Source organism: Bombina bombina, chromosome 4 (assembly GCF_027579735.1).
Source record: "Bombina bombina isolate aBomBom1 chromosome 4, aBomBom1.pri, whole genome shotgun sequence".
Taxonomy (NCBI): domain Eukaryota; kingdom Metazoa; phylum Chordata; class Amphibia; order Anura; family Bombinatoridae; genus Bombina; species Bombina bombina.
This window is the reverse complement of record NC_069502.1, coordinates 832,148,985-832,174,722: the sequence shown is the minus strand read 5'-3', so window position 1 is coordinate 832,174,722 and position 25,738 is coordinate 832,148,985. Positions and strand designations below refer to the sequence as shown.

The 25,738-nt window shown below is 40.6% G+C and overlaps 1 protein-coding gene across 5 annotated transcripts in view; it reads left to right on the top strand.

Annotated features, from left to right (window-relative positions):
• The window catches only part of LOC128657175 (gastrula zinc finger protein XlCGF17.1-like), a 65,192-nt gene that overhangs the window by 28,814 nt on the left and 10,640 nt on the right, over positions 1 to 25,738 (top strand). For all 5 annotated transcript variants that reach the window (XM_053711419.1, XM_053711421.1, XM_053711420.1 and 2 more), the window contains one exon: positions 1,582 to 1,686. In XM_053711419.1, the coding sequence (XP_053567394.1) occupies positions 1,582 to 1,686 (105 nt within the window). The remainder of the gene's footprint in view (positions 1 to 1,581; positions 1,687 to 25,738) is intronic.

Sequence of the window (25,738 nt, the reverse complement as noted above, 5' to 3'; positions counted from 1 at the left end):
CTTTGTTATATATCCTTTGTTGGCAATGACAGAGGTCAAACGTTTTCTATAAGTCTTCACAAGGTTGTCATACACTGTTGCTGGTATGTTGGCCCATTCCTGCATGCAGATCTCCTCTAGAGCAGTGATGTTTTGGGGCTGTCGCTGGGCAACATGGACTTTCAACTCCCTCCAAAGGTTTTCTATGGGGTTGAGATCTGGAGACTGGCTAGGCCACTCCAGGACCTTGAAATGCTTCTTACGAAGTCACTCCTACATTGCCCAGGCAGTGTGTTTGGGATCATTGTCATGCTGAAAGACCCAGCCACGTTTCATCTTCAATGCCCTTGCTGATGGAAGAAGGTTTGCACTCAAAATCTCACGATACATGGCCCCATTCATTCTTTCATGTACACGGATCAGTCGTCCTGTTCCCTTTGCAGAGAAATAGCCCCAAAGCATGATGTTGTCACCCCCATGCATCACAGTAGGTATGGTGTTCTCTCTCCACCAAACACGACAAGTTGTGTTTCTGCCAAACAGTTCTACTTTGTTTTCATTTGACCATATGACATTCTCCCAATCCACTTCTGGATCATCCAAATGCTCTCTAGCATACTTCAGACGGGCCCGGACATGTACTGGCTTAAGCAGGGGGACACGTCTGGCACTGCAGGATCTGAGTCCCTGGCGGCGTAGTGTGTTACTGATGGTAGCCTTTGTTACGTTGGTCCCAGCTCTCTGCAGGTCATTCACTAGGTCCCCCGTGTGGTTCTGGGATGTTTGCTCACCGTTCTTGTGATCATTTTGACCCCACGGGGTGAGATCTTACGTGGAGCCCCAGATCGAGGGAGATTATCAGTGGTCTTGTATGTCTTCCATTTTCTAATTATTGCTCCCACAGTTGATTTATTTACACCAAGCTGCTTGCCTATTGCAGATTCAGTCTTCCCAGCCTGGTGCAGGTCTACAATTTTGTTTCTGGTGTCCTTCGACAGCTCTTTGGTCTTCACCATAGTGGAGTTTGGAGTGTGACTGTTTGAGGTTGTAGACAGGTGTTTTTTATACTGATAACAAGTTCAAACAGGTGTCATTAATACAGGTAATGAGTGGAGGACAGAGGAGCCTCTTAAAGAAGAAGATACAGGTCTGTGAGAGCCAGAAATCTTCCTTGTTTGTAGGTGACCAAATACTTATTTTCCACCATAATTTGCAAATAAATTCTTTCCAAATCAGACAGTGTGATTGTCTGGATTTGTTTCCACATTTTGTCTCTCATAGTTGAGGTATACCTATGATGAAAATTACAGGGCTCTCTCATCTTCTTAAGTGGGAGAACTTGCACAATTGGTGGCTGACTAAATACTTTTTTTCCCCACTGTATATTGTGTGTGAGGCATGCAGGTTACAAGTGAGTGTGCACGCCTTTTGTATCTAAACTTCCTTTTCAGCTAAAAAGATATACAATAAATAAGATAATTGAGGGAAATTACCACAGTGTGTGCATTTGGTGCTGTCTGGGAAATATACAAACTGTTTTATAGTAAAGTTATAAAAACTAAATTATGTGATATACAAACTGAATCTGCTTTATTTGTACAGATGAAGATAACACTGATATAGTGAAAGAAGAGATAACAGAAGATCTGTGTGTGAGGTATCAGATGGGAACTCTGGATTTGAAAAACAGTGGCAGTATCAGCCCAGGTAAGTTTGTGTCTCAGCGAGATAGGCTACAGGTGAGTGTGCCTGTATGTTGTTTGTGAGAGTTGTAGGTTACAGTTGAGTGTCTATTTTTCTCCAACATAGGTGTGTCCGGTCCACGGCGTCATCCTTACTTGTGGGATATTCTCTTCCCCAACAGGAAATGGCAAAGAGCCCAGCAAAGCTGGTCACATGATCCCTCCTAGGCTCCGCCTTCCCCAGTCATTCTCTTTGCCGTTGCACAGGCAACATCTCCACGGAGATGGCTTAGAGTTTTTTGGTGTTTAAATGTAGTTTTTATTCTTCAATCAAGAGTTTGTTATTTTAAAATAGTGCTGGTATGTACTATTTACTCTGAAACAGAAAAGAGATGAAGATTTCTGTTTGTAAGAGGAAAATGATTTTAGCAAACGTTACTAAAATCGATGGCTGTTTCCACACAGGACTGTTGAGAGGAATTAACTTCAGTTGGGGGAAACAGTGAGCAGACTTTTGCTGCTTGAGGTATGACACATTTCTAACAAGACTTGGTAATGCTGGAAGCTGTCATTTTCCCTATGGGATCCGGTAAGCCATTTTTATTAAATAAGAATAAAGGGCTTCACAAGGGCTTTAAAGACTGGTAGACATTTTTCTGGGCTAAAACAATTGATTTATAAGCATTTTTAATAGTTTATAGCTTTGAGGAGTTATTTTATTCTTGGGAATTATGTTAAAGAAACGGCAGGCACTGTATTGGACACCTTTTTCACTGGGGGCCTTCACTAATCATAGGCAGAGCCTCATTTTCGCGCCACTAATGCGCAGTTGTTTTTGGGAAGCAAGGCATGCAGATGCATGTGTGAGGAGCTCAGATACATAGAAAAAGCTTACTGAAGGCGTCATTTGGTATCGTATTCCCCTCTGGGCTTGGTTGGGTCTCAGCAAAGCAGATACCAGGGACTGTATAGGGGTTAAATATAAAAACGGCTCCGGTTCCGTTATTTTAAGAGTTAAAGCTTTCAAATTTGGTGTGCAATACTTTTAAGGCTTTAAGACACTGTGGTGAAAATTTGGTGAATTTTGAACAATTCCTTCATACTTTTTCACATATTCAGTAATAAAGTGTGTTCAGTTTAAAATTTAAAGTGACAGTAACGGTTTTATTTTAAAACGTTTTTTGTTCTTTGTTATCAAGTTTATGCCTGTTTAACATGTCTGAACTATCAGATAGACTATGTTCTGTATGTGAGGAAGCCAAGGTTCCTTCTCATTTAAATAGATGTGATGTATGTGACAAATAATTTAGAGAAAATGATGCCCAAGATGATTCCTCAAGTGAGGGGAGTAAGCATGGTACTGCATCATCCCCTCCTTCGTCTACGCCAGTCTTGCCCACACAGGAGGCCCCTAGTACATCTAGTGCGCCAATACTCCTTACTATGCAACAATTAACGGCTGTAATGGATAATTCTATCAAAAACATTTTAGCCAAAATGCCCACTTATCAGCGAAAGCGCGACTGCTCTGTTTTAGAAAATACTGAAGAGCATGAGGTCGCTGATGATAATGGTTCTGACATGCCCCTACACCAGTCTGAGGGGGCCAGGGAGGTTTTGTCTGAGGGAGAAATTTCAAATTCAGGGAAAATTTCTCTACAAGCTGAACCTGATGTGATTACATTCAAATTTAAATTGGAACATCTCCGCGCTCTGCTTAAGGAGGTGTTGTCTACTCTGGATGATTGTGACAATTTGGTCATTCCAGAGAAATTATGTAAGATGGACAAGTTCCTAGAGGTCCCGGGGCCCCCCGAAGCTTTTCCTATACCCAAGCGGGTGGCGGACAAAGAATGGGAAAGGCCCGGCATACCTTTTGTCCCTCCCCCTATATTTAAGAAATTGTTTCCTATGGTCGACCCCAGAAGGGACTTATGGCAGACAGTCCCCAAGGTCGAGGGGGCGGTTTCTACTCTAAACAAACGCACTACTATCCCTATAGAAGATAGTTGTGCTTTCAAAGATCCTATGGATAAAAAATTAGAGGGTTTGCTTAAAAAGATGTTTGTTCAGCAAGGTTACCTTCTACAACCAATTTCATGCATTGTTCCTGTCACTACAGCAGCGTGTTTCTGGTTCGATGAACTAGAAAGGTTGCTCGATAAAGATTCTTCTTATGAGGAGATTATGGACAGAGTTCACGCTCTTAAATTGGCTAACTCTTTTACTTTAGACGCCACTTTGCAATTAGCTAGATTAGCGGCGAAAAATTCAGGGTTTGCTATTGTGGCGCGCAGAGCGCTTTGGCTAAAATCTTGGTCAGCGGATGCGTCTTCCAAGAACAAATTGCTTAACATACCTTTCAAGGGGAAAACGCTGTTTGGCCCTGACTTGAAAGAGATTATTTCAGATATCACTGGGGGTAAGGGCCACGCCCTTCCTCAGGATAGGTCTTTTAAGGCTAAAAATAAACCAAATTTTCGTCCCTTTCGCAGAAACGGACCAGCCTCAAGTTCTACATCCTCTAAGCAAGAGGGTAATACTTCTCAAACCAAGCCAGCCTGGAGGCCAATGCAAGGCTGGAACAAAGGTAAGCAGGCCAAGAAACCTGCCACTGCTACCAAGACAGCATGAGATGTTGGCCCCCGATCCGGGACCGGATCTGGTGGGGGGCAGACTTTCTCTCTTCGCTCAGGCTTGGGCAAGAGATGTTCTGGATCCTTGGGCGCTAGAAATAGTCTCCCAAAGTTATCTTCTGGAATTCAAGGAGCTACCCCCAAGGGGGAGGTTCCACAGGTCTCAATTGTCTTCAGACCACATAAAAAGACAGGCATTCTTACATTGTGTAGAAGACCTGTTAAAAATGGGAGTGATTCATCCGGTTCCATTAGGAGAACAAGGGATGGGATTATACTCCAATCTGTTCATAGTTCCCAAAAAAGAGGGAACATTCAGACCAATCTTAGATCTCAAGATCCTAAACAAATTTCTCAAGGTTCCATCGTTCAAAATGGAAACCATTCGGACAATTCTTCCTACCATCCAGGAAGGTCAATTCATGACCACGGTGGATTTAAAGGATGCGTATCTACATATTCCTATCCACAAGGAACATCATCGGTTCCTAAGGTTCGCCTTTCTGGACAAGCATTACCAGTTTGTGGCACTTCCATTCGGATTAGCCACTGCTCCAAGAATTTTCACAAAGGTACTAGGGTCCCTTCTAGCGGTGCTAAGACCAAGGGGCATTGCAGTAGTACCTTACTTGGACGACATACTGATTCAAGCGTCGTCTCTACCACAAGCAAAGGCTCATACGGACATTGTCCTGGCCTTTCTCAGATCTCACGGGTGGAAAGTGAACGTAGAAAAAAGTTCTCTTTCTCCGTCAACAAGAGTTGCCTTCTTGGGAACAATAATAGACTCCTTAGAAATGAGGATTTTTCTGACAGAGGCCAGAAAATCAAAACTTCTAAGCTCTTGTCAAGTACTTCATTCTGTTCTTCTTCCTTCCATAGCGCAGTGCATGGAAGTAATAGGTTTGATGGTCGCGGCAATGGACATAGTTCCTTTTGCGCAAATTCATCTAAGACCATTACAACTGTGCATGCTCAGACAGTGGAATGGGGATTATACAGACTTGTCTCCGACGATACAAGTAGATCAGAGGACCAGAGATTCACTCCGTTGGTGGCTGACCCTGGACAACCTGTCACAAGGGATGAGCTTCCGCAGACCAGAGTGGGTCATTGTCACGACCGACGCCAGTCTGGTGGGCTGGGGCGCGGTCTGGGAACCCCTGAAAGCTCAGGGTCTTTGGTCTCGGGAAGAATCTCTTCTCCCGATAAATATTCTGGAACTGAGAGCGATATTCAATGCTCTCAAGGCTTGGCCTCAGCTAGCAAAGGCCAAATTCATACGGTTTCAATCAGACAACATGACGACTGTTGCGTATATCAACCATCAGGGGGGAACAAGGAGTTCCCTGGCGATGGAAGAAGTGACCAAAATAATTCAATGGGCGGAGACTCACTCCTGCCACTTGTCTGCAATCCACATCCCAGGAGTGGAAAATTGGGAAGCGGATTTTCTGAGTCGTCAGACATTTCATCCGGGGGAGTGGGAACTCCATCCGGAAATCTTTGCCCAAATAATTCAATTGTGGGGCATTCCAGACATGGATCTGCTGGCGTCTCGTCAGAACTTCAAGGTTCCTTGCTACGGGTCCAGATCCAGGGATCCCAAGGCGACTCTAGTGGATGCACTAGTAGCACCTTGGAGCTTCAACCTAGCTTATGTGTTCCCACCGTTTCCTCTCATTCCCAGGCTGGTAGCCAGGATCAAACAGGAGAGGGTATCGGTGATCTTGATAGCTCCTGCGTGGCCACGCAGGACTTGGTATGCAGATCTGGTGAATATGTCATCGGCTCCACCATGGAAGCTACCTTTGAGACAGGACCTTCTTGTTCAAGGTCCGTTCGAACATCCGAATCTGGCCTCACTCCAACTGACTGCTTGGAGATTGAACGCTTGATTTTATCAAAGCGAGGGTTCTCAGATTCTGTCATTGATACTCTTGTTCAGGCCAGAAAGCCTGTAACTAGAAAAATCTACCATAAAATATGGAAAAAATATATCTGTTGGTGTGAATCTAAAGGATTCCCATGGAACAAGATAAAAATTCCTAAGATTCTATCCTTTCTTCAAGAAGGTTTGGAGAAAGGATTATCTGCAAGTTCTTTGAAGGGACAGATTTCTGCTTTATCTGTTTTACTTCACAAAAAGCTGGCGGCTGTGCCAGATGTTCAAGCTTTTGTTCAGGCTCTGGTTAGAATCAAGCCTGTTTACAAACCTTTGACTCCTCCTTGGAGTCTCAATTTAGTTCTTTCAGTTCTTCAGGGGGTTCCGTTTGAACCCCTACATTCCGTTGATATCAAGTTATTATCTTGGAAAGTTTTGTTTTTGGTTGCAATTTCTTCTGCTAGAAGAGTTTCAGAGTTATCTGCTCTGCAGTGTTCTCCTCCTTATCTGGTGTTCCATGCAGATAAGGTGGTTTTGCGTACTAAACCTGGTTTTCTTCCGAAAGTTGTTTCTAACAAAAATATTAACCAGGAGATAGTCGTGCCTTCTTTGTGTCCGAATCCAGTTTCAAAGTAGGAACGTTTGTTGCACAATTTAGATGTAGTTCGTGCTCTAAAATTCTATTTAGAGGCTACAAAGGATTTCAGACAAACATCTTCCTTGTTTGTTGTTTATTCTGGTAAAAGGAGAGGTCAAAAAGCAACTTCTACCTCTCTCTCTTTTTGGCTTAAAAGCATCATCAGATTGGCTTATGAGACTGCCGGACGGCAGCCTCCTGAAAGAATCACAGCTCATTCCACTAGGGCCGTGGCTTCCACATGGGCCTTCAAGAACGAGGCTTCTGTTGATCAGATATGTAAGGCAGCGACTTGGTCTTCACTGCACACTTTTACTAAATTTTACAAATTTGATACTTTTGCTTCTTCTGAGGCTATTTTTGGGAGAAAGGTTTTGCAAGCCGTGGTGCCTTCCATCTAGGTGACCTGATTTGCTCCCTCCCATCATCCGTGTCCTAAAGCTTTGGTATTGGTTCCCACAAGTAAGGATGACGCCGTGGACCGGACACACCTATGTTGGAGAAAACAGAATTTATGTTTACCTGATAAATTACTTTCTCCAACGGTGTGTCCGGTCCACGGCCCGCCCTGGTTTTTTAATCAGGTCTGATGATTTATTTTCTCTAACTACAGTCACCACGGTATCATATGATTTCTCCTATGCAAATATTCCTCCTTTACGTCGGTCGAATGACTGGGGAAGGCGGAGCCTAGGAGGGATCATGTGACCAGCTTTGCTGGGCTCTTTGCCATTTCCTGTTGGGGAAGAGAATATCCCACAAGTAAGGATGACGCCGTGGACCGGACACACCGTTGGAGAAAGTAATTTATCAGGTAAACATAAATTCTGTTTTTTTTTATGTCTGAGTCACACAGGATACACGTTAGGGGTCTGCATCTTCACTGGTCTCATGATTCGATTATCCTGTCAACAGGTGCGGAACTACAGGGGGTGCAAATATCGCTACTGTGCCCTGAAGGTCCTCCCTTCTGAGGGCCCAGCTTCAGCACAAACCTTTTATTTTATTTTTTGTTTCAACCTGCCTCTTATATTGGGATTACTAAAGTGGGTCACAGTCACACAGTCAGTCCGTTGCATGCAGCTCACCAAGGATCTTTACCCATTGGCGCAGCACAGCCAGAAGATCTTCCTATTGGCGGCTTTAGCACGCACATTGGATCCTGACTGCACCACGTGTAATCAGTTTGCAATGCGGCAGTCTCAGAGCTGAGAGCGGCTAGTGCTGAAGCGCAACAGTCAGTGTCTTCCTTTTATTAGCCTGCCTTATACTAGTCTGATTCTGAGCCACACACCACCTCTAGCGTTTAACCCCCTTCGATTGGGCACAGCTTCATCCCCTAGTCATGGGAGCTTCACAGCCAGAACCAAATCTATACCACCTAGCTTCACCCCTCTCTTATTATGGATATCTGTCCTCACGCTACTTCTGCAAAGAGTGCCAACGTTCCCTCTTTTGGCCAGACAGTGCACTTGCCTTTTACAAGTGCGCACAGCAGGGGAACTGCAGTAGATTGTAGAAGTTATTATTTTAAAATTTATTTATGCATTTTTTTTTTAAATATGGATGTCAGGTGTAGTTACTAGCAAGAAGTTAGGAGGCTAATATTAATTTTTTTAAATATTTTTTGCTGCCACTGACTGCACTCCATTAGGAGGGCTTCAGAGTCGGAACAAAGTTGTAAGCTGGGGGACATCTGTAGCAGTGTGTGTATATACCTATGCTGAACCTTTAGAATGCAGCCAAACACTTGATAATGTTCAATAATAGACAGGTCGGGTTCAGAAATCTCTCCCGTTTCAGCAGTTTGCCCTCCCCCTTGTCTCTCCTCCGAGTGCCGTGCTGTTAGCAACCGTGTGTGACAGCATAGCGCACGGAGGGGTAATATACATCTTAGATGAAACTGATAAAGTAAGGGGCTGGGGGGCTTTGTCAGTGAGGGCTGTTGTTTTTTGGAGATCACTCAAGTAAGTGACAGGGTCTTGTTTGCAATAGTGACTTAACATTGTCAAATCTACTTAAACATATTTTAAGTAAACATTTCTCTGTTACTGCCAGCAAAGTTGCTATTAGTCAGTATAGCTAATAACTGCAGGTATATACACTGCAGTGACTTAACATCAAATCTGCTTAAAATTAAATAAACATTTCTCTGTTACTGCCAGCAAATGTGCTATAGTTTAACCCTCAATAACACAGAAAAAATGTTATTTAACCTCTAAGGAACCAGCAAGCAAAACTCATTTAACCCATTAGGAGCTAGTAATACACAAACTGCTTGTTCCGACTTGCTTTTTATTATTATTATTATTATTTTTTCATAGTAAATCATTTATATTTTCTTGTGTCATATTGTATACTGTAGTTGGGAAACGCAGGCTTTACTGTTTTCCTTTTGAAAACTTGTAATACGAACGCATATTATTGTGTGCTGGTATTACACAGTTGAAATTTAATACTGCCACACAAATTAAAAGTGCATTATATATATATATATATATATATATATATATATCAAAGTTCAATCACTACTCACAGTGATGAAAAATATGATGAAAGCACATTGTCACATATTTCATCATCGTGAGAAGTGATTGAACTTTGCCGTGTGTGTATGTATATGTATATATATATATATATATATATATATATATATATATATATATATGTATATATATATATATATATATATATATATATAAAAACTGTATAAGGAGATGAAGGGCACTCTCAGGGTTTGTGAAATTTGCGTATCAGCAAAAAAAAAATTATTTATTGTTCTTAGTCACAACTTTTGTAAGTCGATGTTTCGGCTTTCGCAGAAGCCTTCATCAGGACAAGTAAAAACTGTTGAATAAAAGAAAAAACAACCAATATTTGCAACCACAATATAATACATGCACCCATCACCAAATACTTATGTTAAAGTTCAAATTAGGACAACACAAGCATCCCAAACAAGGATATCAGGCATAACCAATTAACCATATCCACAGCATGTCACATGATAGTACCAATATTGCCAAGGCCACCCATGCAGCATAGATGGGTGCAGCAATAAGTGAGCCAATTCCCATACTTGTAGGAATACAATACACTTCCCAATGAATACAATACACTTCCCAATTTGTAGTCTACTTTTTGACATGTCTGTGTGGTAGGTATTATGTAGGTAAGACCACTACTACCTTCCGTGAAAGACTTGCGAATCATAAGAGCGCTATCAGAGCTGTGCTCAAGGATGGTGTCTCAGATTAACCTGTGGCACGCCATTTTTTTGGAATACAAACACTCTGTTTCCTCTCTCAAAGCAATGCTTATTGACACTGTGATTCCTTCCAGAAGGGGTGGCAATAGGCCTAAGGAACTACTGTGCTGTGAATGCCGATGGATATATAGGCTAAACACTCTCAGTCCCCACGGACTAAATGTACATTTGGATTATTCTGTGCTTTATTAATTGTCTGCTGTGCTCTAACTTTTGAGTTTTACATTTATGCTAGGTGCTCTTAATACATCCTTCCCCTACAGGCCACCAATATTCGTTCTACCATGTCCGCCTCCCTCCTTGGTGATAGTACCTGTGGTTTTCTCTGTTGGAGCTATTTGAACTCTAGATTACATTTGACTCTAGTCCCATTACCACTTTTTGGTATAGGGAACTACAGTGAAGGTTCACCTATGGGTCCATTAATGGTCTGTTTGATGCGTGTGTTGTTTGTCACGCTGCGCATATTATGTTATATCTTGCTGATATTGGTTATTCGTGATCAATTGCTGGCTTAAGGGACGTTTTTGGGCCTATTGTGCCCTGTTATCCCTGGTTCTGGAGCTGACTGAGTTTATTTATCTAATCATTTATTCAGCAATGTGGGGGTTGTTAAAATTTTTAATCTTATGCGTTCCCCTAAAATCATTATTTTAGTTTATATCTTCCTACTGATGCGAGTTGGACAGGTGTGAAGCCCTGATTGGCCCACATTCTATTTATCCATCTGTGTCTGCATATGCCACAGTCTGTTGGAGGTGCCTAAGATCCCCTGAGTGGGTTCATTGAGCTTCCTATTAACACAATGGTTAAGGTTTGAATGGCTGTGTTCTACGCATGCGTGCAGGGGCTGTCAGTGAGGTGCGATGTTAATCAGCAACAGCTGAGCTGTGTCGGTGTCCTGACACCCCCCCACAATTGACCAATCACTGGTCAGGGGTGTCGGTTTATATAGCTTCTGGGTATGGCGTGTACCATATGATTTTCCCGGTCTTGGTGAGCACGGCTTATAGCCGTTTCGAGGTAGGTGCTGTTAAGATGTGTCCTGTTTGTCATAGCTGGCATGCATATATTACTTCGGTTTCTGTTAAAATTGATAGCATTGAGTGTCTTCTCACACTAGAATATTATAACAGCCTATGGACTAATAGCTAAGGCTGACGTATACTTTGTTAAGTGGTTGCGAGTTAGTGTATGTGGTATTGATGTGTGCTATTCTAAGTGTTAAGAATGGGACGTTATTGCTAGCATGAATACTGTGTATTGGTTGGAAGCGAAAAGCTGCAACATTGTGTATTCTCTCCCATAATTATAACATTGCAGTTCACGGGCGTTTTACTATTACTGTCAAGTACTATGTATATGGGTATAGTGCAAAATTGTGTGGTAGTACTGTGTTTTCTTCCATGTATAGTGCAAGATTGTGCGTTAGTACTGTGTTTTCTTCCATGTATGTATATAGTTTTAACACTTTAGGCGCTTTCCATCTCTGGCTATCCATTATGAGGGGCTACCTTTGTTTGTTATGAATTATCAACAACATAATCGTTGCTATTTAGTTATCTTGCCACAAATTAACAATAGGGAGTTGTACATTAAGTGTGCGGCCCTCATTGCTAGTATTTGTTAACTGCTTTGAGGGCGGTTTAGGGTTGTATTTTTTTATATCCACTTGGATGGCTATTCTCTGTTGCTGTGTAGCATGATTTGTATAACTTGAACACAGAATGATCACTGTGAGTATGGCACATTTGCACACTCCACTGGTCTAAGTTTTGAGCACAGGATGTGAGTTCTAATGTATTAGGGTGTTGCTGTGTTTGCTGAGTATATCCAACTTGGTATGTGTAGCAAGTACTGTACAGTAGGTGAAGGATTATATTGGACACTTTGTATGTAGGTGGCTGTCTTGCACAATACAGCAATGTGGTTGTCAGGGTTTTTTCCCTGTTGTGTTTGCCATGTGCTGCTGGCAGCCATTTTACTCACCTCTCTTCCTGACTTGGTGCATTGTGGGGGATGCTGCTCATTGCCTGCACTTCCTTTTATGGCCAGACTGTTGTGCATCATCCATGTGAGACAGGATGCGGTCTCAGAATTGTGATGTCATCACTTATTATTTAAAGGGCCTCTGTTCAGTATGCTTTGCCCTTGCGTTGTCTCAGACCTGTTTGTGAGAGCTCCTGTGTTTTACCTGGCTGCCTGACGTCCTTCCTGGTTCCTGATCCCTGGCTTGTTCCTGACTCTGCTGTTTTCCTTGTTCCTGATTCCGGCTCGTCTGACTATTCACTTTGGCTCCTGACTCGGCTCGTCTGACTACCAGCTCTGGTTTTTGACTCCTAGCTTGTTATTTGACTTGTGGACTTTTTATTATGTTTTGCTAATAATAAAGGTGTGATTATTTTTGCACTTCTCGTCTCAGTCTGATTCCTGGCACCCTGACAGTGGTATAAGCTCCTTGAAAGCTTAATCACAGCAATTTGTTGGGCACATTTGAGCATGCCACTGGCTATAGTTTGGCCACTTGGTATGAGTGTTGTTTCCTTTGGAGTGTATGGACATACACTTTGATTGATATGTTTTCATTTTCAAGGTCAGTTAGGTAAGCTTATCGTATAATTGACGCAACCGTGCGGTGTTGAATACTGGATAGTTGCATCTGACCTTTATGATTATTGTATTTTGTGGTATTCCTACAAGTATGGGAATTGGCTCACTTATTGCTGAACCCATCTATGCTGGATGGGTGGCCTTGGCAATATTGGTACTATCATGTGACATGCTGTGGATATGGTTAATTGGTTATGCCTGATATCCTTGTTTGGGATGCTTGGGTTGTCCTAATTTTAACTTTAACATAAGTATTTGGTGATGGGTGCATGTATTATATTGTGGTTGCAAATATTGGTTGTTTTTTTCTTTTATTCAACAGTTTTTACTTGTCTTGATGAAGGCTTCTGCGAAAGCCGAAACATTGACTTACAAAAGTTGTGACTAAGAACAATAAATAAATAATTTTTTGCTGATACGCAAATTTCACAAACCCTGAGAGTGCCCTTCATCTCCTTATACAGTTCTACATATTCTTTTGAGGATTGCACCCAGGTTCAGAACTATTGACCAAAGTTGGAGTGCTGGAACACCCGCTACTTTCAAATATATATATATATATATATATATATATATATATAGTATAATAAATGGAAGGCCGCACTCTCTGGTCCTTTACATATATAGTTTTATTTGTGATGTTTCGGGGACCGAATCCCCTTCCTCAGACAGAGAACACATGAAGAATGCATTCATTTATACAAGCAAACACCAATGAAACATAGGACCCACCCCCAAACAGTGATAAAAAACGCCAAAAGGTTGTCATAGCAACCATACAAACAATATACACACCCACACCACTCACCCAATAGACAGGCAAGAAAACATAAAGAGTTTCATAACAATTCTCCTAAATACACTTGTAAATACATATTGCATACTCAAGATATAAAAAACAACTCAATTAGAATTCATTAAATTTACACAGGACCTACATGGGATACTGAATGCTAAGCATGTCTGCGGTACTCACATTAAAAGACCGCGCTATCCACAAGACCGTATATACAATGACAGGCAACATAAACTTGCAATTACATATGTATGTACTTTTTCAACTGCAGGCTAGTGTGCATATGTAAATTTTGATATAACTGGAAATACGTGTAAGCTGATTGATGCGTACCTGTTTAGATGCACATTTTCACAACCGCCATATACACAGCATGTATAACAGGGCAGCACTATCGGCGTGTCTCCCGGAAGCGGCGCCAACCCAATGTACACACAACAACTACTGTCACACGCCCATACTGCTTATGACTGAGACTAACACCGGGCATCTATCATCTGTATCGCAAATAAATGTCAGCTCATATCAGGCACAAAAATGACAGCAGCCGTACCTCTATATTAACATAAAGTAGCGATGTATCTAATATATACTGATCAAAGGGAACCGTTGCCATGGTAATGAGATACACACTGGATATAACCATATCGGTAACGGAAGCAAGTAACAATGACAACTGTGAAACATTCATAAATCATTGGCAATATGAGACATATTCTTAATCAAAAACTGTATAAACATAATGTAATATATACTACATTATATTATATTATAATGGGGCACCATATACACAAATCAGGATTGTACTGGCTCTGAAGCCACAATATATACATAAAGACCAAGTTATTCAACATTTGGACATAGTGGCAGTCAATTATCTAATTCATGAGCAGATTCATGGAAAAGGAGAAAAAAGATTCATGGGAAACAAAATTCATGGAAAAAATTAATAATAAAATTAATAAAAAACATAAAAAAATTCATGGAACAAATTCATGAAAAACCGATTCATGAGAACAATCATATAGCACAATATTGCAAAAATTCATATATAAAAAAAATAAAGAATAAAAAATAATAAAGAATAAAAATAGATCCAAAAGACATTTCTAGACAAAATAAAAAAAATGATCAAGAATTTATAAAAAATTCAAAATAGATGTATCTACTAAGCTTCAATGACTCATGGACTCTCATACAGAAGAGATCACTGGACTGCTCATTAAAAAATCAATACTGATTTGACAGAAGTTATTGCGGGCCATCCTTAGAGAAAGCAATGCCAATCTAGCATTGAATTAAGTCCATGTGGTTGTATAGTATTAAGCCGATATGTCCATTTGGCTTCCATTTGAAGGAGGGTTCTGTCCCTGTCACCACCCCTTTTCAGAGGGGGGACGTGGTCAATAAGCACAAACCGTAAATCAGTGGGGTTATGTCCAGCCTCCAGGAAATGCCTAGCGACCGGTTGGTCACTCCTTTGATCCTTAATTGCTGCTCTAATGGCCGAGCGATGATTCGCCATCCGGGTCCGGGCGTCATCTGATGTCTTGCCCATGTGGAATTTTGCACAACTGCAACTCAATAAGTAGATAACAAAATCAGTAGTGCATGTTAGTCGATGTCTTATCGTGAACTTCTTCTTCTTGTGGGGATGACTGAATGTGGCACCTGGAAGCATAGAATTACACGTGGTGCATCCAATACACCGATAACATCCCAATTTTTTTGGTTGTAGCCAAGTGCGTTGTTGATAACAGTGGCTCGGGTCTGTCTTCATGAGAAGATCCCTCAGGCTCGTATTCCTTTTATAGCCAACCCTTGGAGGTGCCCAATTTGATAGTGGTAAGTTGGGATCACTTTGCATAATGTGCCAATGGCGTCGAAGGCTTGTCCCAATGGTCCTTAGATCAGGTGTATATTTAGTGACAAAAGTCATCCGTGGATTGTTATCATCATCAACTTTAATAGAATTCCCCAAGTTTGCTGCTGTGCACTTTTCTTTCGCTTGTTTAATGCACTTTGAATTGTATCCTCGATCAAGGAATTTGGTCATCATTGTTTCCAATTGTAAAGCTTGATTAGAGTCGTCACTGTTGTTCCTAATGACTCTGGTCATTTGGGCTTGAGGAATTGCTTGTAATAGTGCTGCAGGGTGGCAGCTAGTGGCGTGGAGCAATGCATTTCTATCAGTCGGTTTCCGAAATAGCGTACTACCAAGCTTGTTGCCCGCTTTGAAGATCGGCTCACTGGTAACCCAACAGTGAGATTCCAAACACAGATCTTCTCCTCAATTGATCGAGGACACATCAATGGATGGATTGATGCTGACACTGTTGCCTTTCTGAAAGTTCTATACCCAGTGTGTCCCATACTGTACACATTACCGAAGGTACATAAAGACATCAACCACCCCCCAGGAAGACCAATAGTCTCCGCCAGAGGCTCATACACCTCCAAATTGGCCATTTATGTGGACTACTATCTGCAACCATGTGTGAGGCAGATGCCATAATTTTTGAGGGATTCATCCCAACTTTTGGATTCACTACAATCAATGGAGATACAAGAACATTGTAACAAGCAACAAGCTTGGTAGTACGCTATTTCGGAAACCGACTGATAGAAATGCATTGCTCCACGCCACTAGTTGCCACCCTGCAGTTTGTCTCCAGTTTACATATAGTTAGATTGTTTGCACAATTTATCATTTGTTTGGTGATATACCCCTCCTTTTTTTAGGTTACCACTGTTTTTTAGTTTATTCACTTGTGATTTAATTTGTTATTATTTGGATTACACGTTTGATTTTACTTAGAAGAACATACCGGTATTGTTCAAGCAGGGTTTATATGGTAACTGAATTATTCTTTTTGTTTTCACTAGTTTGAAACCCACCTCATCGTCTTTCATACATGATTTTTTCACATATGAATATTTTGTCCACCTAACTCACCACTGAGTGGTTTTTGGTTCACAATTATCACACAGCAGGAAATTTGTATGACTATAACGCTTAGGACACTTATTGAACAGCCAGTTTAACCACTAACAGTGGTCCATTCCCCCAGGTTCAAGGTCATTGTTGCCCTAAAAACCATTTTTATCTGGTTTATGGTGTAGATTTATTTGTATAGGTTTTTTATTTATCTTTGTGATTTTATATACTATCTTTGTGATTTTATATAGTAATTCACTTCTCACAACCATAATTGGTTGTTATTTTTGGATTTTAATAAATAGTGATTCTATACCCATTGATTGTAAGGTCTATTGTAAAATAAGTTGAACCTTGGTTGGTCTATTTGATACCAACTTGGTTGTGATTAATATATCATTTAACTACTAGTCATGTGATATACCTTAGCCTATTTGGCGCTCCTATATATTCCACACCGTCTTCTCAGTAACTGGCCAAGCGGTAGTATTCACGTCATAGACGTGCTCAGCTTGCTGTTTTCGTCGCATGGACGTAATATGAATGGATGCGGTTTGAGGCTAAACCGGTGAAGGTGTGGAGGATCCAGCTCTTCCTGAGGCGCAGCGATGGCGGTGCTTATCGAGTCAAGTACGTGGTGAGAGAAAGTTTTACCCCCCTGCCAGAAGCTGTCCATATATAATGTAAGTGGCAGCACGATTTGCCTCCAGTTTTCATGTCCTCTGCATATTGATATTTGGGACTACCGAGCTCAGGCATCTCAAAATTGAACACTGGGGTTTTGCTGCTCCTTCAGCTCTTTTCAAACACAGCCTTGAACACCCATTACTGTTATGCATTATATATATATATATAATGTGTGTGTATGTGACAGATCCCGGCTCCCAAATCTCCTGCCTTTCCGCTCCCCCCCCCACACACACACACACACACAGGCTGGCACCTGCCATAGCAGCCACAGCAACCCAGGACACAGGGGTGGTGGTTTTGGGGTGATCCCGGGGGATTCATTACTGGGGAGCGGAGTTACAGCCCAGTAAAGATAGGGGGTAGGGGTGTCCAAAACCCCAGGTTCCCAAAGGAGCTCCCCTTCGGCAATCACCCCACCTCTTGTCCTCCCTAGGGGCTACTAATCCCCAAAAGAGCGGAGCTCTGAGGCAAAGGGCCGCTGGAGCAACCAGGGATAAAGTTAGCGGGTGTCCAGTGTGAAGCAGCCGACCGGGAGTTCCAGGAGCCCGGCTAGCCTGAGAGGGGTTAGGCGGGTATCCGTTGTAGTGCGGCCGGCCGTTCCAGGAGCCCGGCCAGCCTAGAAGAGTTTTCCCGGTCAGAGATCAGCTCTTCTCTGATAAAGTTCACATTACAAAACAACAGGTCTGGAAGATTGTGGTTGCTCTCAGGGGCCAAATCCACTGAGAAATGAGAGGGGGTGAGGTAATAGGGGGTAGAATTTTAACCCTTGCAGCCCGGTATCTGTGACAGTGTATATGTGTGTGTATATATATATATATATATATATATATATATATATATATATATATATATATATATATATATATATATACACACACATATTTAGACATTTATATGTACGCATATATACATAATAGCCCTTTTCACCTTGTCATATACTATATACCTTTTGAACCTTAACTTTTTTGTTAATATTTATGTGAATAATTTTTATTAGATTGTGTATATATGAGTGTAAATGTTTTTTAATTTATTTATGTTGTGTTTGGTGCATCTTTTTTTAACTCCCTAGCCTTTACGCGAGGTCTTCAGACACGCTAACCATACAAGTGTAAAATGTGTTTGCACTTCCTCATTCACGTTTACTTTCAACTTGTAATTTAAGGGATGGTTAACGCAGCCGCAATATTACACTATTGTGGTCGTGCTAATGTTTGCATGCCACTTATAATCTACCCCAAACTGTTTTATGGTATAAAAACCAGATCATGTGATCTAAAAACTGAATCTGATTTATTTGTGCAGACGAAGATATTTCTAATACAGTGAAAGCTGAAATAACAGAAGGTTTTTTCCCCTGTCACGAATGTAAATCGTGTAAGTACAGCACCAAAACGGTAAAATCAACTGTAACTGAAATTAAGATAAACAACATCATAAGGTGCACAGACACCAACATCATATATTTATTACAATGCTCATGTGAGCTTCAATATTTTGGCCAAACGGGCAGAATATTAAAACAAAGAATAAGGGAACACATCCGTAGTATAGAAAAAGAGAAGGACAACACAAGGCTATATGCCCATTTCAAACAGTTTCATAGAGGTAACCCAAATGACATGAAATTCTGCTGCATAAAGAAAGTGAAGACAGATGGTAGAGGAGGGAATCTAGAAAAGAGATTACTATTTCAAGAAGCCAAACTAATATTTGAAATGGGCACTTTGTACCCAAAAGGCTTGAATAGCGAATTAGATCTTAACGCTATTATATAATGGATTTAATCACAATGTGCAAATACCTGCCACCAATTACTCTATAGCACTCATCATACAAAGCACATGCCCCCACTATAGAAATGACCCAATAAACTGCATAAGAATATTTCGACCATAATCCATTAGAAATTGGACCTAACATTTAAACCCAGATATTAAACCAAACCCGGTCAAACTCACAATAACATATACATTCACATCAGAAAGTACGAAATTCAATGCCAAGATCCATATGTATTTATATATTCCTTTTGATATGTCTAAAAAATTTTTTAAATATTCCTTTTGATATGTATATAAAAAACTTTTGAGCATATACCTATTGAAAGTTGTATAATCTAAGGTATAAGTTGTGACAAACAATTTTAAAAATCTACAAATACAAATATATTGCTAATATTTAAAGTATCTTACATTTGCACTAATGTTTTTTTTTAAAACATCAACCATATTGCAGAGAAAGGATCGGACTTTCTTCCCAAAAAACATAATATCGGAATACAAGTGAAGCATACTATGCAATTATGACAAGTAATGAAAGAGTTAAAAATCAGGCTTTAAAAAGGCAAGAATCCACCTCACTGGTATCTTGAGAAAGGCTGCCCAGCCAAAACGCGTTGATACCAGAGCAATAGCCACACTGATTGTGGTGAATAAAGGATCACACGGAGCTTTTTGTGCTCTTAACAAACATTACCTATTCATCAAATTCCGGCAAGAAAAAACGCTATTTGTAACTTAGCGTTACACCACTTGCCTGCACTAAAGACTATCACCCAGAGACCTTAAAGAGGAGCGGCTACACCAACAGGAATCGATCGGTCACTGACCGAAAGGAAGATCAGACACCAGACCACTAGCCACATCGATTGTGGCCCAACAAAGGATTACCGCAACTACACATACACATCGAGGATCACTGACTTACTCCCAGCACAAAAAGGTCCACAAAGTCAAGAACCTTGACAACAAGAGGTTAATCAAGGACCGCAAAGAAGAAAAAAAACGCTAAGGAGGCATCTCAGGAGAAGCGGTTTATTCAGAAGCAGACGTGCGGTCACTGATCGAAAGGAAGATCGTTTCAGATACCAAGAACATTTTTTGCATATTAATCTTTCCACACCACGAACTCACCAATATAGTGTAATCAGACAGATACACTATAAGGTAACACCGGACATAAAAGTCTCCATAGTGTGGCTAACTACGGCACTCATTCTGTAACTCACATTGCCATTTAGCCATAACAATGCTTATATAAGTTTATTAGAATTGTATATCGATATCTTGCAAGTCACTTTGTATATGGTTTTAAGATACAATTTTACATTTTTTACTAATGATTGTATAAACATATAGATACAATTTTATGTTTTTATAAATTAATCTAGAAGACACCGGTGTCAAGCTTTTAAACTGGTTTATATTGTTACAATAAGGAATTTAATAAAACAGCATAGACTTTTAAATCTAATTTTTGTCCAGTATCTATTTTTCCAAGAGGAATATATAAATAGAGGTGTAACCCACTCTAAGGGTAAAAATGTTTTAATATTACACGCAATGCAAGAAGTGCTAGTAATGCACATACAGAATATAAAATCAAACAGGCACAATCATATCACCACAGTCCGGTTTGTCAGTATCAGCGTGTGTCTCGATGTTTCAGCAGTCCGTGATCACCTTCCTACACTCTCCGGAAAAGTTTCAGGGTCTCACGGTACTAGCAGGACCGTAGCTGAATCAGGCAGTTTCTGACTGTGGTAGATTGAAGTGCGTATACCTCTACGCGTTTCGTCAAGCTCCGGCTTAACTTTCTCAAGAGGATATATTAACTTCCAAAAGTCTGTGGTTTTTAAATGTTCAAGGAAAAGCGCGCCCCTAGCATCTCAACTTCTCATTGGGCTGACGCTTCCCTTTGTGATTGGCTTAATGTCCAGACAACTCCCATATAAAATGGACCAATAGGAGCAGTCCATTCACGTCACCAAACTTGAAGAAGTGCGGTTATTAGGAATACCCTTGGTGGAGCCTTACAGCACAGAGGAGCGCAGGAAGCTGGTGGTTGCAAGGTGCGTTTGTGGTGTATTTCTTTATTAGCGCAGAAATGGTCAATTCAGTTCTCCTGTGCCTGTTTCCAATGGACTGCTCCTATTGGTCCATTTTATATGGGAGTTGTCTGGACATTAAGCCAATCACAAAGGGAAGCGTCAGCCCAATGAGAAGTTGAGATGCTAGGGGCGCGCTTTTCCTTGAACATTTAAAAACCACAGACTTTTGGAATTTAATATATCCTCTTGAGAAAGTTAAGCCGGAGCTTGACGAAACGCGTAGAGGTATACGCACTTCAGTGTACCACAGTCAGAAACTGCCTGATTCAGCTACGGTCCTGCTAGTACCGTGAGACCCTGAAACTTTTCCGGAGAGTGTAGGAAGGTGATCACGGACTGCTGAAACATCGAGACACACGCTGATACTGACAAACCGGACTGTGGTGATATGATTGTGCCTGTTTGATTTTATATTCTGTACGTGCATTACTAGCACTTCTTGCATTGCGTGTTATATTAAAACATTTTTACCCTTAGAGTGGGTTGCGCTCTCTTTCTTCTTTTGTCCTTGCAGTGTATTGTTATATCAGGAGCACAGCCCTGGTTGTCCTTTTGAGAACAGCACCCACCGATTTACCAACCACACCTGGGAAGTATTTTACTTATTCCAGATAAGTGCTAAAACTGTTATTTGGTGTTTCGAATATCTATACATATATATATAATAAATGTTCACTTAGATTTGGAAATCTTGCTTTTTCCTTATATATCAACATTGTATGTTTTGAACATTAGAATATCCATCAGATTAACTCTTTACTCTGTGCAAAGAAGCGCAGCTTATACTTTGCTACTTATAAATAGAGGTGTGTTTAATGAACTATGGGAATTTTTAACAAACAAAAATGTATACAATTTTTAATAATTCAAATATACCTGCATTGGGAATAGCAACTTCCATTGCGCCACCTTATACTAGAAATGACCAGTCATTCTCTTTGCCTACGTTAGTGATAGGAAGAGGTAAAGTGAGGTGTTAGTTATAGATTCTTCAATCAAGAGTTTATTATTTTTAAAGTAGTGCCAGAGAGTGCTGATTTGTTCTAGGGTGTAGTCGTAGTCCATATCAGTCTTTTCAGTAGAGCTTTTGGTGGCTTTAGAGTAATGGGAACTTGTGGGGCATAATTCTCACTGCGCCTCCCATATACTGTTGCTGCCCTAACCTGGAAAAATCTGAGGGATATTACTCAGTGCTTTCTTTTAATCCTCAGGTCCATGTGAAGAGTAGGACTTCATAAACCTGGGAGCTGCCTTTGCTGTTGGCAGACTGTGAGGTAAGTGCTGCTTTTTATTACTGGGGTTAAAAGAAAAAAGAAGAACTCAGAAGAAGTTGGCCACTCACGTTGTAAATGGGAAGCCCTTAGTGAAAGATATGGGCACTTTATTTTAGTCGGGTATGAATTCTCCTTTAGGTTTCGGAGACTATACTCGACAGCTACACGCAAATCAATTGTCACAGACATTGGGACAATTTTATGGTTACACTGGTCACATCTCCCGGCGGTTGCATAATGCAATCAAGCCGACCGGGAGATTACTGTACTGACAGCGCCCTCTGTAATCACATTGCTCTCTTCGAGCATAATTGGGCACTTGTTATTAGGCTTTAACCAGTCTAGCGATTGCAGTGACCTCATCTCCCGGAGGTTACATAAGCTATCATGCCGACCGGGAGACTATTATTCTGTCATGACTTTTAATGGGCGCTTTCTTTGTTCATTAGGCATTGGGGCTTTTTACTTGTGCATGGTCACTTTTCCCGGCGGTTACATGCACATTGTGCCGACCGGGAGTTTCCTGTATGGTTAACGCCAACGATGGGCGGTCCTTGGGGAGACGGCTTTTTCCCCTTCTCTTCCGGAGAGCTGAAAGTTTCACTGCGCAAGAGGAAGTTGTGCAGTGACAAATAAAGCAGTTTCTCTTTATTAGGAAACAGCAGCGTTATTTTTCTCTGTAATATGTGGGAAAATGTTTTGCTTGTTACAGAATACAAATGAAGGACTGCACTCCGGTTCTGCTTGGGAACTAGGTCATGTTGTTAGGAACGTGAAGTTAAAGGGACAGTCAAGTCCAAAAAAAACTTTCATTTTTCAAATAGGGCATATAATTTTAAACAACTTTCCAATTTACTTTTATCAACAATTTTGCTTTGTTCTCTTGGCATTCTAGTAGAAAGCAAACCTAGAAATGCACATATGATAATTTCTAAGCCCTTGAAGGCCGCCTCTATTTTATTTACTTTTCACAGCAGGGTAGAGCAAGCTCATGTAGGCCATATAGATAGCATTGTGATCACGCCCGTGGCTAGTGGCAGACACGGCACCAATTGGCTAAAATGCAAGTCAATAGATAATAACTAAAAGTCATGTGATTAGGGGCAGTCAGAAGATGCTTTGATAAAAGTTAGTCACAGAAGTAAAAAGTCTATTAATATAACAGTGTTGGTTTTGCAAAACTGGTGAATGGGTAATAAAGGGATTATCTATCTTTTTAAACAACAAAAATTCTGGTGTTGACTGTCCCTTTAAGTATGGAGTACTGATGGATCGTTTCAGCAAGGTTTATCTGAGGTGTACGTAGGTGCTATGATACTTGTGTGCTAATCTAACTCTTTTCTGCACACAAAAATAAAAACTTACAGTTTAAAATTTAAAGAGACAGGTTTTTATCTGTTAATTTTATTAAAAGAATTTCAGCTGTTTATTTGTTAATTCATCCATTATGACTTTGGATGGAACAAAAGCACACAAAAAATAGTTACTTTTAAGATTTAAAGAGACAGTAACGTTTTTTATGTGTAAATTTTATTAAAATAATTTAAGCTGTTTATTTGTTAATTCATCCTTTGTGACTTAGGATGGAACAAAAGCACACAAAAATAAAGTTACTTTTAAGATTTAAGGTGACAGTAACGTTTTTTTAAATTTTTTAAATTTTTATTGAGAACATAAAGCAATACATACAAATAAACATTGCAGGTACCCGAGACATTTTACAGCAGTATATTAACTCTGTTACATACCCACAAAAATAATAAAGTTCTCCTTTTTTTCCCCCCCAACTAATAACAGAATTGGTCACTCTTGGACCAGAAATATAAACTCGTTGTAGATACCTGGGGTGTTATAGAAAAATAAACATAACAAAAAAAAAACAAAAAATGCATTGTTCTAAATATATGTCGATTATCAGACTTAATGATAACAATGCAAGAGCTGCAGCTAGACACCTACACGATATGTTCCACAATTCTACATGCCACTGACTGTCTATTGAAAATGTATTTAATAGGTGTTAGAAAATAGATGCTTGATAGCTATAGTCCCCATACCGCTAAGCTGTAAGGTTGACTGGAGTACAGGAAATGATCCCTAGAGCTGGGACTTCTAATAATTAGGTCGCCTTTTCAGGAGATAGACTATATTGCATGTAGCGCTTTATAGGTTCTATTGTCTTAAATAGCACTTGATTAAACGCAAGGGTTTATCCCGACAGAAATATGTACTAAATACTTCCAGGTGTAGGGCTGAGTCTCTAGTATATCAGGCCTGTCCTTTTCACAGCAGCTCCGGCCGCAAGCCGCCAGATCCAAAAACAAGACTGTATGAATCCTAAAAGATACGTCAAGTAAACCCTGCTAGTATAAAATTATAAAGAGTGAGGCACTTCGACCTGTGTGTGTGAGGGGCGCCTAAGTATATTAGTATAAAGGCATCAGGTGTGTGTGTCTCCATTTTCCCAATCAATATGTTCATCTATGCGCTAGTGTGCTGTTTAGCCCAGAACATATAGACTATAAACTTTAAGCAATTTAAGCAATCCAAGAATACAATATATTACATTTTAAAGTAACAACATTAATCAGTCCATATTAGCAGTTTAGATCTTAGGTCAGAATAAAGCTTGGCAACTAATGCATTAGGTCAAAAAGGTAAATCTGCACTCTGTGCTATGCAATTGAATCCATTACTACTTGTCTTGCATATGGATTTGAAGATACCTAAGTGGGCTATATTTTATAAACATCTAGGGAACAGTGACTATGATCTATTACAATTTAATGCTAAAACGGGTACATTATATTCACCAACAAAGTTAGAACTGTAAGATTGGGATAACGGCAACGGCTTCCAAACCCAATATTAATTTCAGTTGCCGTTTGTGATCTACAGCATGAGTCCTGAAGTCTTTTATCCCCATGCCTTTGTTTGCCAGAAAAGATGAGCTAAGGAGGTCTGGTGATGTTGTAAAATATCTTTGATGTACGGATTCCAAAGCAGTGGGAGTCCCGCCAAGTATATTGTGTTCAGTTTACAGATAGTATCTGGTGGGTTAAAATACTTGAGTATCATTCCATAGGTCTCCGGTGGTAGACTACAGAGACTGTAGCCATCGGGCAAATCAGCAGACCCACGCAGCATGTACTCTTCAGCCCCGGCGTCCAAGGGGTCCCCCCCGTAACCCCCCAGGGCCACGGCTTGTGAGCAGTGTTTTGTTGCTCGCTGAGGTTTGCTCTCTGTGTCATGTAATGCCGGCATAGTTGGTGTTGGAGATCCTATATCCTCGGAGGCTATGACTTGCGTGATTTTCAGTATCTTTGGAGCCTCCAAGCTATACTGTAAGTCACCGGATGAAGTAGCGATACTTTCTCTTTTTTCTTCCTGCTGCTGAATCTCATCTAGAGGTGTAAGAGTCGCAGAGGCACAACTACTTAGCAGCAGATCC